The sequence below is a fragment of the Patiria miniata genome, unplaced genomic scaffold, assembly GCF_015706575.1.
Source record: "Patiria miniata isolate m_02_andy unplaced genomic scaffold, ASM1570657v1 HiC_scaffold_22, whole genome shotgun sequence".
Classification (NCBI taxonomy): Eukaryota; Metazoa; Echinodermata; class Asteroidea; order Valvatida; family Asterinidae; genus Patiria; species Patiria miniata.
In genome coordinates, this window is record NW_024037061.1 from 13,425,556 (window position 1) to 13,441,684 (window position 16,129).

Below are 16,129 nucleotides of genomic sequence, written 5' to 3' on the forward strand. Positions count from 1 at the left end.
AGTTTTTTAATTGCTTATTTTTCTCTAATTGCTTATTTTTCGCTTCCCCAGTTTTCGATAAAGATGTTTGTCAAGCATTTACTTCGAATTGTTGTCTTACAAAATAAACAAGAATGGCCAGATAGTTATAGTGGTATCTGTTGGAAGTCTGTACCCCGTGTGAAATGAACAAACGGTATATGTATATTCACTGACCTTGCCCGTTCAAGCTTGATGCCCTTGGAATGAAAAACATACCGATTTTAATACTGGTCATCTTCAACTACAAGAATATATCAGCGCTATAAATAACTTGTTTTTCTCTTTGTATCCTTTACCAACGTCATGATCGTCGATAAAGGACTTTCATGCAATACTCTTTATCGGCTTCCAGCTTAACTGGCTTGTAGCCCTTCAAACGTGTTCAGTTCTCACTCTGATTATTAACACTATCAGTTAAAAGAGACGTGATAATGTCTGGTGAAACACGCACATCGTAGGTCTTTCTATAGCGTAACTGTGTATCGGTGTATTTCTACGGAGCTCTAGAGGTGCCATCCAAGATCTTCAGATCCTGGCAATGTGTCACGGGATGCCAACATATTACACGGAGGTTGTCGACATCCCGAGACAATATATTTATACGGGATGACGACATTGTCGACATGCCGAGATAGTTAGTCCCGGGATGATAACATCCTAAAAGTATAAGATGTCAACAGCTTCAGATAATTTCAATGATGCTGCTAGTGGAGTGATGAGAAAGCAATCACCTACTTTCAGGATGATGTCGACATTCTAGTTTTCACGACGTCGTCAAATGATAAATTATCTCAGGATGTTGACATATATTACGTGTATTAGATGTCATCAGGATCCCAACACCTTGGATGGCACCTCCAGAGCTCCGTAGTTTATCCACAGCGCTTTTAGTTTTGTAACAACCACATATTGTGCGATTCGCAGTGCACTGTCGTTAGAGGTGAAAATCATGCCATATATTCCAAGAATACTTTTGTAAATGTGTCTACACCCCTTTGTCGTCATTGCCAAATGGTATTTCCACTTATAGTTTTAGGTGCGGGCGGGTACGGAAGGGGTTAAGATTGTCAATGCTCAAGGACGTCCCCTGATGAAGAAAGGAAGAACTTATATATCCTCGGAGCCACTGATGTCTGTCAGCCTCATCAATGTCACAACCACCTCTGCTTTACTTTCTTTGGTTCCACCAAACATCTTGGATGGCACCTCTTGAGTTCCGTAGATATACACCTATACCAGACCTGTACACTATACAAATTATGAAAACGTAGACTTTACATGGTACAGCCTGGTCTGCTTCACATTGTCAAGGACATTTAATGAAAAATATTTGCTAATAGTGAAGACGGGTTGGTCCCAAATGTGAAGCCATTCCGCCTAAAATACTTTCAATTGAATGAATATAACCATTGAAAGAAGTAAAGTAAAGTCTGTCACGACATTGGCTGTGGCCCTTCTCCGGTTTCAGTAGCATGAAACGTCTAAAAACATATTCCCCCTGGATGGGATGCTTGTTCACAAATACTGGTATCATTTATAGCCAGCAGCATTTATAGTCGAACCACTGACCCTCTGATCATGCATGGGTTACGAACCCTAACCACTAGGCCATAGTATCCACTGGAGGTAGAGGGACTTTTTACTTGCGTTAGCAACAAAATATTGACTCCAAAATCTACATTTATATTTTCAGTTTTCTGAGCAAATTCTTTACTTCAATTTTATTACTTCAAACAAAACAGCCCTTTGTACCTTTCAAGGAGCAATCCCGCCAAAATGAATAACGGTGTGTATTCTATCGTCACCAATGAAGCACAAGTCAGCTGCGTGTTTGTGGACGATTAAATCTCGTTGTGTAGTGCTTGAAAAACGTACAGGAAAAACAAAATGATAACCCAATTCGAACGACGATACAATTCCGATATCAACATTTAACAAACTCTGTTTAGACAAAGAGATTATTAAAGGACCCCTGGATTGTTCTTGCTATAAAAACAAGGCGAAGTTACGAGAACCATTTCTTATTTCTGAAGGTGACGATGGCCGTGCTGCGCGTCATTCTACTGGCGGCCCTTCTGGGTCTTTGCCTCGGCAAGAAGAGATATGATGGGTAGGTACCAAGACTAGCATATAGACTCTATGCATTCAGCGTCCATATTTGAATTGTTTTTGTTGTTTAAATGCAGTAAAAAATAAATGCACAAGAGGTCAATGCGTGTGTCTTCCTATATGGAACAAACGAACGCACCCCAAGCATGGCTGCAATGGAGATGGTCTAAAAGCTTAAATTGAATCTATAGAGCCTTCGACTTAAGTTGATTGTAGTGTTGATTTGAAGTGTGGGTACTGTAGATTTTAATATCAGGTTTTGTTTTTCCTTTTACTGAGTTTATTTGAGAAGCACTCTTTGGTTGGTGCTTTCTACGAGTTGGATTTGTTGACAAAAAGGACGGCAGTAAATTGAATTGCAGTGGCGTCGCCAGACTCTAAAATGGGGGGGGGGGGGGGGGGGGGCGGCAATTGGGGGGCAAGGAATTTTTTTTGGGGGGGGAGGCAAATTTTCAATTTGTATGTTTAAACCTTTCAACGCGCCGAAAATACGCTTTTATTTTGGGTTGTGATTGCAGAAAGTTACGCCTGAATCATTGTCGGGTCGCAAACAATTTGAAATTTGTAAAGCAAATATTTATATAACTAAACGTGGGCGGATTTTTACTGCTGAAAATAACAATTTTATTTCAAAATCTATTTTCGGGGGTGAAACTCGAAAATGGAACGGGAAGAGCAACTATAAATAATGTGTGTTTTTTTCTCTCCTACCAACACTTATTATGTTAGTCCTAGAAGTTGTAACTTTAATTCTGTCTATAGGCATACATCTCCTTTTCCTGTATCTATCCCTTTATATAACCGCTGTTATGTAGATCGTTTAACTAGCTTTGAAAGATTAAGGTACGCCACAACGTTGGCGTCAATCTTGGACCAAATTTGCAAGGGAGGTTCATTTTTGGAGGGGACACTCTGTAGGTTTTAAACAATTTTTTTTTTTTATCTTCTCCCAAGTCTGAGCGGTGGGGGCCGGAGGGGGAGGCACAGGCGCAGAGGGGGAAGGCACAGGCCTCAAGCGGGGCCACTTGCCCCTATAGGTATACAGGTTGAGTTAAACAAACGAAACCCAAATGTTGGGACCATTGTTTTAGGAAAGTGCTGCATGTAGCATTTTCAAATCTAGGATATGAAAGCCCAATTCATAAGCTCTCTTTTAGTACAAGAATTATTCAAATCACTTATGTACTTTTCAATAAATCACATTGTTTTAGTTTTGCTGAAAGAACGCACACTTTTTTGGTGATCCGTGGACAGAACCTTGAAACGGTGGTTGTGTTTGAAATTCCGTAACTTGAAAAGTACATGAGTGATTTGAATGATTCCTGTACTAAAAGAAAGCTCATGAAGTGGGCTTTCATATAATAGATTTTGAAAGTGCTACATGCAGAACTTCAATAAAACAATAGTCCCGACATTCGGGTTTCGGTTTTTTTTTTACTCACCCTGTATAGGCCTAGTTACCGTACATGGGCAAAGTTGTATATACGGGACCTTTCTTCCACAGCTACAAGGTTATCCGTGTGACTCCAGGCGATGACTTCCAGTTGCGTTCCATAGCGGACCTGAAACGCGGTTTGGAAGATAAGGTTAGTTGCCATTCACGCTCCAATTTAATTCTAACCACTGACTAGGTTTTTTTGTAATCAGAAATTAGTAAGGTTTTGCGTGACCCCGCATAATTTACACCTTGAAAAGCGTATAGGATCGTTTGCACTTTATAGGTATTACAAAAGTAACCTAGCGAATTATTTTCAAAAAACTTATTTGGATTACAGATCATATCGGTACTAAACACCCTGGGAGATTATTCCCTCTGGCTTAGAGTCATCTGGGAGAAATCAAGAAATGGAGGGGGTTTGACTGATCATTTGAAACGACTGGTCTTTGGAAATATAGAGTTATATTAACAGAGTCATGTTTTATGATCAAAATGCTGTGCATGGTTTTCCACTGTTTGGGCCCCCCCCCCGGCGGATTTAATTTTGACAAAAAAAAATTGTCAGCAATGATTTAAATCATCACCCCCCACCAGGTGTAAGAGGCGAAAATATACCTCTGTTCCGTAGAGACACCTGGTACCCAAAATGACCTAAATTTTCGTTTGGAAACAAGTTTATTCTCTTTTTTCAATACTTTTCTTGAATTGTTTTCTGCTTTTCATTTTTTAAATTTCTTTGAAATCTCCTTCAGATTTTGGATTTCCTTAACATTTCCTGAAATATTTCATTTCCTTCGGACGTTAGGCAAATTTCCTTAAAAGTGGAAGCACTGATTTGTTAATAAGAAATGTACCTTTTTGTTTGAGACGTTTTGAGTGAAATACTTGTATACAAATTAAGGGAACACAATTACCAGCAATTATGGAGGTGTGACCACGCTCGCGCGCATGCCGCACGCGTTCGTAAATCGTGGGGCGCGCATTTTGGTAACCCTATTATTAGTTCGAAACACTGGAGTGTCAGTGTACCACCTGCGCGCGAGTGTGTTAGTTTCACAGAAATAAGTGGTCGCACCTCAGCTCAGTAATGGCTAGTCGCCGAATAAGTCTGTCGATTTGTCTTTGTCGCCAAAAGGTTGATTTCTGGGCCGAGCCCAGCCACGTGGGAAAGTCCGTGGACCTGATGGTGGCCCCCTTTGACGTCGACTCTGTCCAGGATTTGCTGGCCGTACACGGCCTGGAGTCCACGGTCACGATCGACGACGTCCAGCAGGTGATCGAGGAGACGAGCCCTGATCGCCCGGACAACCTGGCGGCACTCTCCAACTTCAGATACGACCAGTACCACAGTTTGGACGAGGTACAGTATACATGAATTGATTGCTGACACGGCATTTTGTACAGACAACAATGTCTTCTTTTTTCCAACACAAAATTTTGTTTTTTCCCCTTGTATGCAGGGCCAGTTTAAGGTTGTGGGAGCTAGGCCCTGGGCCAGACGAGTGTGGTAATTGAAGCCACACGCAGCACAAAATGCATTTCCCCTGAGTTTCCGTACGTGGTGCCGCTCTAATATGTGTGTTGATGCGCCTCGAATTTATTCACATTTCACCACACAATTATTTCCATTCTTGCAATCTGTGTCAATGACGATTTTTTTTTTTAATTGATAAGTAAATAACATAATAATAAACTTATTATGGAGTCATACAGAGAATAGAATTGTGAACATGCTCAGCATAAAATTGTCCGTAATCTGTCAGGTTAACTCGCTATCCTAATCCATTGACAGTCTGTTCAATGTAGGAGACGGACTCTGAGGTTGTGCATTCATTCCTCAAAAATGCAGTCTCCATACAGTATAGTGTAGCATGGTCATTTTTATTGGGGGGGGGGTGGTAGCCGTTAAAAAAGCCACTCGCATCATCCGTGCTGAAAGGTAACCCGGCCTCCGTTTATTTGTTTGTTTTTATTTGGGGGGGGGGGGGAGGGCGCGGCCGAACCGAACCCACTCCCCCCCCCCCTCAACTCCCCCCTGCCTACGGGCCTGCTCCCTCCCCCCCCCCCAAGATAACCTACCCCTTCCCCCCTTTCACCCCAAATCTGGACAGGCTACTGGAGGATATACCTCTCTGGATTTCACATTTTTGTCCAATTAATGTACGGTATCAAATTAAACTCTTCTCCGAGGGATAAAAAGTGGGAACGTTATAGATAGGGACAACCTAATCAGACGAAAAGCCAATTTAAAAAAGAAGAAGATTGATTGAATCGTGAATTAAAATACCTTTCTTTCCTGTTAGATTTTGGCGTGGTTGAACGACGTGCAGGGAGAACATCCAAACATCGCCCAAAGGATCGATATCGGTTACTCCCTTGAGGGAAGGAAGCTTTCTGTTCTAAAGGTACGAGACCATAGGAATGGACCCCTCCTGTCTGTCCATCCAACAGAGCACGTTGACCAATAACATCACAACCTTGGGTCAGGTGACCATGGTTGCTTGGTCAAGCTTGGTCACATGCTCTGTGAGAAATGTACACAAAGCAAATCTTTTAGGTAGGCGGGGCTTGTGGCTAATTCTTCAATGTGTGCCTTCAATACGGATTTAAAGGGGGCGGGAGTTAAGAAAGGGGCGGTGTTGAAGAACAACTGTCGTCGGGAAATGTTTTCGTAGATGTCATGCAAGTTTGCCATGCAATTTTAATTTTGAAAAGTGAGTGTTTCCTTTTTTGAATTAGGCTTTTCGGTTTGGTCATGCCCGAAACACCGTTGACAAGGGTCTAAATTCTAATAATCAAACTCAATATCACAAACTTATAGATTGAATAATGGTTTCAATGTTTTAGAGTTAAGTATGCAACCCTCTTCCCCTGCATTAAGAATACGTTGACAATCACATGTTTCCAATGCAAACTTCTGTAAAAAAAAAAAAAAGAATTGTTTAACAACACACCGAATCCTCAATTAAAAAATGTCATTTCACAAATTAAAATTGAATATACCTGCCAAACATGTCATACGAAAAAGTCGTCTGTCTAAGGTTTTCCTGCAGCGGGAGTATTGCGCTATACCCCGACTTCAACTCCGGTTTCGACTCCGACTATTTGATGTTGAGAAGGTCGTAAAGCCGAGTCATGGGCCTGATAATCCCCTTCAGGTGAAGCCGGATGCGAAACCAGTAACCCCTAGTACGATTTTAAATTTTAATTTCCGGAATTGTTTTTTCATACAAAGTTGGCCGTCATTTTCTCTCTTTCTTTCCACAGCTCGGCAAGCCAGGGTCCAGCAAGCCGATCTTCTGGCTCATGAGCGGGACTCACGCTCGCGAGTGGCTGTCGCCTGCCACGCAACTGAAAATGGTGGACTTGGTGAGAAACTTGGCGAAATTATAAAGGCATAAAAATATCAGGTTTCCCCAACGGGGGCAAAGCGAGATTTTCCCTGGAAATTCCCGGACTCCGTGTACAGAAGACCAATCTTTGCCTTTTCTATCATGGTAACTCTTCTTACTCATGACGATTAAATCATCGATCAAATCAGCCAACGAAAAAAAACCAACAACAACAATTCAGGACCAAAATCAGCAGTCGTGGACACTATTTTCAATTCTATGTCCAAATTCCTAATCAACGCTATCAAAACGGGTAGGCCTGGTGCTTATAGTTTAAAATGCATAGCTTATATCAATTCTAAAGCACAAAGTTGCTTCACTGAAAGTATATTGCTAATTATACAAGGAGTGAAAACTTATAGGCCTACGTGGTATTGAAATCAACTACAGAAGTTGAAAACAGCCATACAGTAATTCCACACATGGCCACGAGGCGGCAATCTTTTGCAACGCCGAAAATTCATGACGGGTTTCTCCTTTCACCGCATGTGTTCTTGTTTCACAGTTTCTGACCGGCTACGGCTCAAACTCTGAGATTACCAACCTCCTGGACAAGATGGACTTCTACTGGATGCCGATAGCCAACCCGGATGGCTACGAGTACAGTCGATCGGTTTGTATAATCCGATGGGCCCCATAAGCAATATTGTTTTGGCAAATTGGTGCTATTGCGTAACGATGCTATTTTTGGGTAAAACAATAGAAATATCACATTTGTTAAGACAAATAGTTTTGTATTGCCATGATTGGCATAAAAAACCTTTCTTTGGTGCATTCATTGATGCTAAATCGAAATAACAAAGAGCGCCCTCTGATCGGACACCCGCGACACACGAGGTCTATTCACTTTATAGGTCAATCGCTTGGTACTTATTCGTATGTGTGCCGATGCATCATGGGAAGCTTATCATAGCAATTTCTTGGTCTCATTTTCCGTTGGCAGAATGATCGTTTGTGGAGGAAAACGCGCGGGAAGACGTCATCTTCTTGGTGTACCGGCGCAGACCCCAACAGAAACTGGAGTGACCATTGGGATGGTAAGTTTCTTTCAGTTCCAGGATTTTTTAAAGATTGGAATTAGCATAGAAGTGGCTATGGGGTACTTCCTTTGTTCTCGTGTACTAAAATTTTGCAATGTCGCACACTTATTTCAAAATGCTCTTATTTTAACCAGAATTAATTTCCTGGGCTGAAATTCGGACTTAATATCCCGTTTCTAAAACTCTTCCATTTGCGACGGATCAACCCACCTTGGAAATTGCTAGTTTTTGATTAAAATCCATATATCTTTTTCGTGAAAAACTTGTGGGGTACCAAAACGGTACCCCGCAACTTGCAGCCGCAAGTCGGTGGGCATTCCTTGTGGGGTACCTCCCATTGTTCCGGTACCCCATAAGGCAGTGTTTATACATTCACCCAGTCTTACACACACACCTATACTTGTGGGGAAGACCTTTGTTTCCCTTCTTTTGTTCTCATTTGTTCCTATAAAAATCTCAAACTATATGGGGCAGATTGATTTCTAAAGACTTCCTTATGGGGTGTATTGTTCTACTGTGTACCTCATAAGGAACCCTGTGGATAATGCATACTATGGCGCACGTGATGACTGCATCAATTCTCTGACTCTCGATGCGCTATGCTTGCGGGAATTGCTACACCAGTGTCAGTCAGACGCTGATCATAAACCCAGTAGGATTATAAACAGTTGTTTTCTCGGCTATTGCAGTTTAATAAGGCATTACACTCCGGGTCAGATTATGATGCGGGGCATGGGTGGCTTGTGGGTGGCTTGTGCGTGCATGTGCGTAAAGCGCTTGCCTCTCACCACTGCGGCCCGGGTCCGATTCCCGGCTCGGACCATAATGCGAGTAGAGTTGTGCGTCAATTCTCTCCTGTGCCACGGAAGGTTTCAGTTTCTCCGGGCCCTCCGGTTTTCCTCCCTCCGCAAAAATCAACACTTTCAATCTATGGCTGTGCTCCGTGGTCGTATTATTATTGGTCGTATGGTCATCTTGTCCCGGATATTTAGGCAAAAGCGTCGTTAACCGTTCTGATTAAAAAAAAGTGTCGTTTTGAACCTGAAAATATCACTTTAAAAAAAAATGACCCGGATTCCAATTCAAAGCTGACTCGGCACTAGTGTAGCATGGCTGATTCAAAGCAAATTAGGTATAGCAAAATGTTAAGCACAATCCACCTCGTCCTCTTTCAGATCCATCACAGAGCACCTACGCCTGCGGGCAAACCTACCGGGGCCTGTCCCCCTTCTCTGAGGTGTGTGTTGACACGGTGGCCAAGTATGTCTTGGGTCTGTCTAACGTGCAGGTGTTCATTGACATGCACTGCTACAGCCAGCTTTGGATGACGCCGTACGGTTGGTCCACGAGTCTCCCGTCAAACTACCAAGCCCAGGTACACCTTATTAAAATGAGCAAGTTAGAACGAGGACCATTAGTCGACTAGCAGTTGATTTGTGACGTAGCTAATACGCCTGCGCACTGAAAGCAACGCCCGAGCGCTTCTAGTCAAACGATCATCGGGTCAGAATGTCATCACAATTTTTTCCGCGTCCTGGCTCCCTGTTGTGCGTGATTGTACGCGCGGCTATTGGTAACCAGCGATGGAACCGTGCTATGTGTTCTGGTTCTTAATAGTTGAATAAAGTAGTCCACTCCCCATAGTCCTCGCCGGAACTTGCTCCATGATTGGCAGTCCAAGAATGGTTGAATAATGTACAGCGCCACCAAGCGTTGCCCACGAGGAGACCATTTTTCAACTAAATATATTTCGCCTGCATCCACTACTTTATCCAAGGGCGCCGTTGGCATCTGTACGTGTAGTCTGAACCTCATCCGTTAAAGTTTAACGGAGCCCGCAAGCTCGATCCGCAACAATGTCTGATATATGTGAGCATGCAAATTACCCCGCGCGCCAGCCAATCGGAGGGGACTTTAATAGAAATTGTGACGTCATTTCGAGCAGACATTTTGCCTGAGCTGTTGATTGGTCAGTTGGCTGCCACGTTTATTTTTTTAATACAACAACTTTTTTAATACAACAACGGGTTACCGAAGACCCGATAGAAAGCACCCGGTGTATGGTCAGAATTTGGAGGTCAAGACGCAGTCTTGTTATGCATAATTAATTACTAATCATCGAATCTGTGAGCGCACCTCATTACCATTGACGTATAGCCTCTGAGGGTGTAGGCAAATAAATAAATTCCTATAGACACCAATGATGAATATCAACCCTCAGCAAAGACATAATCACAACACTCACAGGTGTTTAAACAAACAGCATGAAAATGATAGCTTACTGGTACAGTGTCGTGATGCGTTTCTGTTCTGTCTGAGCAACGGTGAAACACCATAGAACCATCCAAGGATACCTAAACATTCAATTTTCATTAAAATTGCTGTACGCGTTTTCTTTTTTTAGAAAAATCTTGCTGACAGCGCCATGGCTGCGTTGAAGGCCGTCAACGGATTAAACTTCCAAACTGGCAGCATTGCCGGTATCCTGTGTGAGTATCTGATCAAATCTGGCAATCTAGCTGCTGAATATGCATGATTTTCTTTATCCACGTTAATAGTCATTTTTATGTCTTTCCTGCTGTGTTCGACCGATTGACGGCTGCTTTGCAAACATATTGACCTATAAACTTTACTTGGTGCTATCATAAGGGACGATTGTCGAGTCTTCTGCGTTGTAGTCAGGCCCATCACAGATTCATCAGATGGTCGGTCACAATTCAATCACGTGTTAATTCACGAGTCTATTCACAAACAACGGAAGACGAACATTTACAAAAGAATGCTTTGTCACTGGTTTTATTTTGAACAGTGTGTGACCTACTTTGGAACTGCATGAGTTGCGAATGACTTGTGAAGGACTCGGACAACATTTCGTGTCTCACTTGCTATATCTTTAGCAAACAGCAATTGGCCATAATGGATACAACATGAGGTGGTCTCATTGACTATCTTTCTGCATGATTATACAAGAATTGACTTTGATGAAAACAAAATGGCGCAACAAATTAATAATAGCCTACTTGATGAATTAGCGATTGTGCTTTCTTTTGCTTTCGTATCACAGACGAAGCCGCTGGATCGAGCGTTGATTGGGCGCAAAACGTGGCGGGAATCCCCTACTGCTACGCCCCGGAGCTGAGGGACACGGGCTATTATGGGTTCTTGATGCCGGAAAGCAGTATTTACCCTAGCGCCAATGAGGTCTTTGCGGCCATTAAGGTCATTGCCAACAACTTCGTCTAAGAACCAGGCTAGGACACAATGCTTCTGTCCATACGCAGACGGGCACTCTCAGCAAACGGGATTTTCCGCCCGCTCGTGCAGATTTTGTCTTAATTAACGAACAATTAAAAAAAAAATTTAAAATACGAATTGATCATTTGTCCGTTATTTTTTGGAAATGCATGAATTTAGGGACTGCTTGGTCGCTTGGTGGCAGCAGACACAATCTTTTCCCCGCCAATTTTGATTGTACGTTCGCACCCCTGTGTGCATGCTTGCAGTTATGTAATGATTGGAAGAGATCTGGACAGTCAAAACTCCTCGATTATTCGCATGTTGACAGCAAATACAACAAAACCCTCTTTGCTAGATGACAATGCTAAAATCCACTCAGTTGAAAATAAAAGTAATGATATGATGCATAACGTCTTCAGGTGTCTTTTGTTTACCGTATGCCTATAGGTGGGTATTTCCATTAGGGTCCAATACAGCAACTGTGACCCTCCTGTTCCGTTCCTTAGTACCTTTTTTTCTTGACTGAGCTTCCTCATTGCATATGGTCTTCACGATCTTATGTCGAAGTTCATTCAGGGTCAAAGGTTGAACTTTATCCGGTATTGGCCCCTTTCTCTTCATCCGCTTTGCCGCCATCTTGTGCCTCACATAAATGTGTAATTACGACAAATGTTAAGACTTAAAACAGTTATTGTCCACTTAGGAATAACTTTGGTCCTTCGCTTAGTCATGCAAACGTGGTGAGATCATCGTTCAATCATCTTTGTGCGTGGGGTTTAAGTTTCCTGCGCCAGAACAAGCCTGCGCAGGCGCCAGAACACGTCCATGAACTCAATAAACGTGAGGAATGAAATAAACAGAATAGAGAATCCAATACTTCGGCTGAGGAGGGCGCTACTACACATTGTACCGGTGTAGCGTAATATTTAGACTCGATACAATACAGACTCGTCTGTTGTATTTCGTGAACGCAGTTAGGAAAGTGGCGAGTCAGCTGTGAGGGTTAGACTCCAAATAAGGTCAAAGAGATCAGTTTCATAGGAGTCCAAATTAGACACCGGCAAAGGTATAGTAAGGCTGCGGCCGAATAATCTGGCTACGTCTGGCAATTACACAGGCGTCTATGGGAAGTAGGTTCCGATTGCATCCAAAGGCGAATGAGTTATTTCCATTACCCAAGTAATTGGGTAATGGACCAAGTGACCAAGTACCAGGGCACGATGGGTATTCTGTGTTATTTCATTTTCGAGTTCAAAATGTCGATCCATCAATTGACAGTAATGATGCCATTTTCTACTTCCACTATGAAGATTTTAAAATGTTTTTTATTTCCCCTCTCCTTGTCTTATAATGCGGTCATTTTTTTTTTCGATAAGAACGTTGTTTGTCCAATATCCAGGATCAGTGATTTCTTGGCAAACTCGGGAACGGGCGATCAGCAGATTGGGGAATTCTAGGGGGGGGGGAGTTTGAACGCCATCGGATTCTAGTTGCTGCATATACAAACATGTATGTACGCTTATATATACACGAACAATATACGCCTGTTCCCCCTTACATTTAGGCCTACCAGCGGCGTAGCCAGGGTTTTCATCCGGGGGGGGGGAGTGGGGAGGGGGGGGGCTGGATGTTGTAGTGGAGGGGCGCCCAATTTTATCCGTGCACAAAGGTAAACGTTTTTTTTTTCCACCGCACACCCGACCTTCGTAATATCAATAGTGTGATGGGGGAGGGGTGGGGTGGGGGGTGGGGGAGGGGCTGGACGCCATTATTAAATCGGGCGCTGTTCAAAACCGAATTCATCATGGTCATTGTCAGACAATAGGCATCGTTGTACGCGTTTCTAGGGACGTTCAAATGAACAGCCAATCGCGATCGCCAAAAATATATTAACAATGTGAAAAAGGCACTTTTATGTTAAACCCGCTAATCATGGTTTCGTTTTTCTCCGCGCAATTGCCAAATTTCCAGTGGGGAAATCCCCCATCCCCGTAGCTACGCCGCTGAGGCCTACATGAAAAATCGAGACAAACAAGCCCTTTGTTAGAGCTATTGCACCATAGGAATGCAGCATGATGTCAATTTGGTTACGATCAATTACGGGGGGACGCCATTATTCCTTGCCCAAATCATATGGGGGGGGGGGGGGAGATGGCCCCCATCCCCGGGGATCGCCGCCCATAATTATGTCCAGCCGTTATTTTCATTGAGGTACTTCGAGTTTTTTTCCTGTCAACATTTGAACAAGAATCACCCGATAGAATTGGATTGGCCTTCATCAACTACCTCGACACTATATCAGCGCTATAAATAACATTGTTGTCTCCTTCCCTTCCTTACGTTCGTCGTGATAACTGATAAAGAACATATTTTGCAATAATTTTATTTTTTTATTTTTTTCTTAACTTTTTTTATGGTCATAGATTGCGTTGTAACCCATCAAAGCTGCTCAATTCTCACTCTGATTAGTATATACCAACCTAAAGAAACATGCTATTTTTTTTTGCGAAATACGCAAAACTCATATTGTCCTTTGTGTACAGCTCCAGTATAGGTATTTATCCATACATTTGGCCAATATTACTAATGGCAGCGTCACAGATAGGAGTTAACACTTCGGATTCAAGGACTTATGTCAAAAATAATTAGGTCCGACATTCATAAAGGGGTCTTCAGAAAGTTACCAAAAGATTGGAGATGGGATTGCCTAATGTTTGGCACTTAAATGCAAGAAGTTCCCACTTGAACCCGCAAGAATTTCTTTCACGTTGTCATATAACATACATATTCTGAAACTGGCTTACAAATTATAGGTTGTATAAGGGCCAATCAATTCGCTCATAAAAATTAGTTAAAGTGACAGTCATCTTGGCGGCCGCCTTCAGACATTAGGAATGGTTCTTCGGGCATCGCGTTGTTTTCATAAAAGGGAAATTCTCAGCGATCCTTAGTTTATGAAAAAAATCAATCGTATACTCTTGCAATAGGATCAATAAAGGGAAATATGGAAAAACAGATAGTAACAGGTGTGCCCAAACATTCAGGAGTCGGACTTAGGAATTCAACTTAACAAACCCATTATTGACTTCCACGAGGAAAACTTCTGGGACCTTCGGTTTCCCGGCCCATCACACCTCCTTCACTGTCATCCATAACTGGCCAAGCACCATATTAAGGGAGGAAACGAGATCAGCCAAACGAGCCCCGTACCTTTACGAAGATTCTAACCTGGACTTTGCGGGCAGTCCCAACTGCAGAGCTTACCAATCACGCTAGGTTACTCTAGGTATTTTACGATAGTAAATTAAATCTCTTTTTTTTAGTCAATAGTTGAACGCGTGTTTTGAAAACCAAAAAAGACACCACAGAGAATCGAAACTGGGTCCCGAAATCGGTTGACGACGAACAGAACCATGCACTCGGCCATTATGATATCCTTGAGATTCTCTGTAAAACCAATGTTTCCTGGGCTTTTGACTAGAATCACTTGATTCTAGGGGGCGCTGTTCAAACGCGTATGTATGAAACTGTACACATGAACGTAATGTAGGCCTACGTTACGTTATTGAACCAACTGCAGTTGGGAATATGTTGAGAAACGCAGGAATTTTTGAGGAAAACATGTTTTGCCCCCCTCTAGAAAAAATCCTGGCGACGCCCATGTCACCGCCCAAATGTCCATCCAAATGGCTCCCATCCCCCGGGATCGCCGCCCATGTGTCCAGCACGTACTGCGATGCTATTTTCTTTCAACTTGAACAATAATCACATGGTAGTAGTTAAAATTGTATTGCATTGATCTTCATCAACTACTAATACTATATTAGCACTATACCTAACGTGTCTTCCTCCTTCCCTCCCTTACGTTCGTCATGATAATTGATTTCTGCACTGTGTCCTTATTTTTTTTTTATCTGATCATAGATTGCATTGTTACCCAACAAAGCTGCTCAATTCCCATTCTGATTAGTAAGACTATCAGCCTAAAGAAACGCAGTAATGTTTTTGGCATAACACGCAAATCGCATGTTATCCTTTGGTGTACTGCTCTGGTATCGGTGTTTATCCACAGACAGACTTGGCCATTAGGAACGGGCGGTGTTTCATCAGCCGAAGACATTCATTTACGGGCAGTTTTTCATATAGGTATATAGGCGTTTACCATTCAGCACTCTGGATTCAAGTACCGTTGAGTTTCAATAAAATGGGTCTGGTTACGAGACACGAGACTTATAAAGGTTCCTGGATGTTTGCGCCAACCTATTATCCCTAATTGCGGCGTCACAGATAAGACACTGTTTGAATGCCTGGAATTGTTGTGTCAAAAGTTCCGAAATTACTTAAGGTGGTTTCAGATTAGCACAAGATCGAGGGATGGGATTGCCTAACGTTCTCATTTTTGGGCGGCATTTACGAGTGAAAGTTCATCACACAATTATTTTGAGCTTGCTTAGCAGAAAATTACCCGTATTCGATCAGTTTGGGGCACCTTGGACCGACTGACACATCTTAAGCCGACAGTCTGTTCAATAAGTAGCAGACGGAGGTTTAGGTTATGTCTGATCTGACAATATTAGGAGCGTCCGCAAAGTCCAGGTTATGGTACGGGGCTCATATAGCTGATCTCAGCAGATAAGGCTCTGGGAGCCGCCTCGTTTCCTCCCTTTTATGGTGCTTTGCCTTCTCGTTATATTATGGATGGACAGGGAATGAGGTTTTTGTAATGGGCTGGGAAACCCGAGATCCCAGAAGAGTCCTAGACATGAAAGTCGGTTTTATGGGTGCGGTATATTAAAAACGAAAACGACTTCTTTATAAACCAATTAAAATTTGGGCGCCATCAATAAATAGGTAATCCCCGCCCGGTTGCCAAAACTTATAAAGACTTGCGT

At 42.6% G+C, this 16,129-nt stretch overlaps 1 protein-coding gene across 1 annotated transcript; it reads left to right on the top strand.

Moving 5' to 3' along the window:
• Positions 1–2,053: 2,053 nt before the first annotated feature.
• LOC119730161 (carboxypeptidase B-like) lies at positions 2,054–11,642 on the top strand. The gene is made up of 10 exons (XM_038202943.1): positions 2,054–2,131; positions 3,635–3,716; positions 4,704–4,928; positions 5,872–5,973; positions 6,836–6,937; positions 7,466–7,573; positions 7,904–7,997; positions 9,176–9,375; positions 10,405–10,489; positions 11,065–11,642. The coding sequence occupies exons 1-10, from the start codon at positions 2,061–2,063 to the stop codon at positions 11,241–11,243; spliced, it is 1,248 nt and encodes a 415-aa protein (XP_038058871.1). The 5' UTR covers positions 2,054–2,060; the 3' UTR covers positions 11,244–11,642.
• Positions 11,643–16,129: the final 4,487 nt, after the last annotated feature.

Coding starts and splice junctions, on each gene's coding strand:
- LOC119730161 (XM_038202943.1), top strand. CDS start 2,061: ATGGCCGTGCTGCGCGTCATTCTACTGGCGGCCCTTCTGGGTCTTTGC. Junction 2,132..3,634: donor GGCAAGAAGAGATATGATGG/GTAGGTACCAAG, acceptor TTTCTTCCACAG/CTACAAGGTTATCCGTGTGA. Junction 7,998..9,175: donor CTGGAGTGACCATTGGGATG/GTAAGTTTCTTT, acceptor GTCCTCTTTCAG/ATCCATCACAGAGCACCTAC.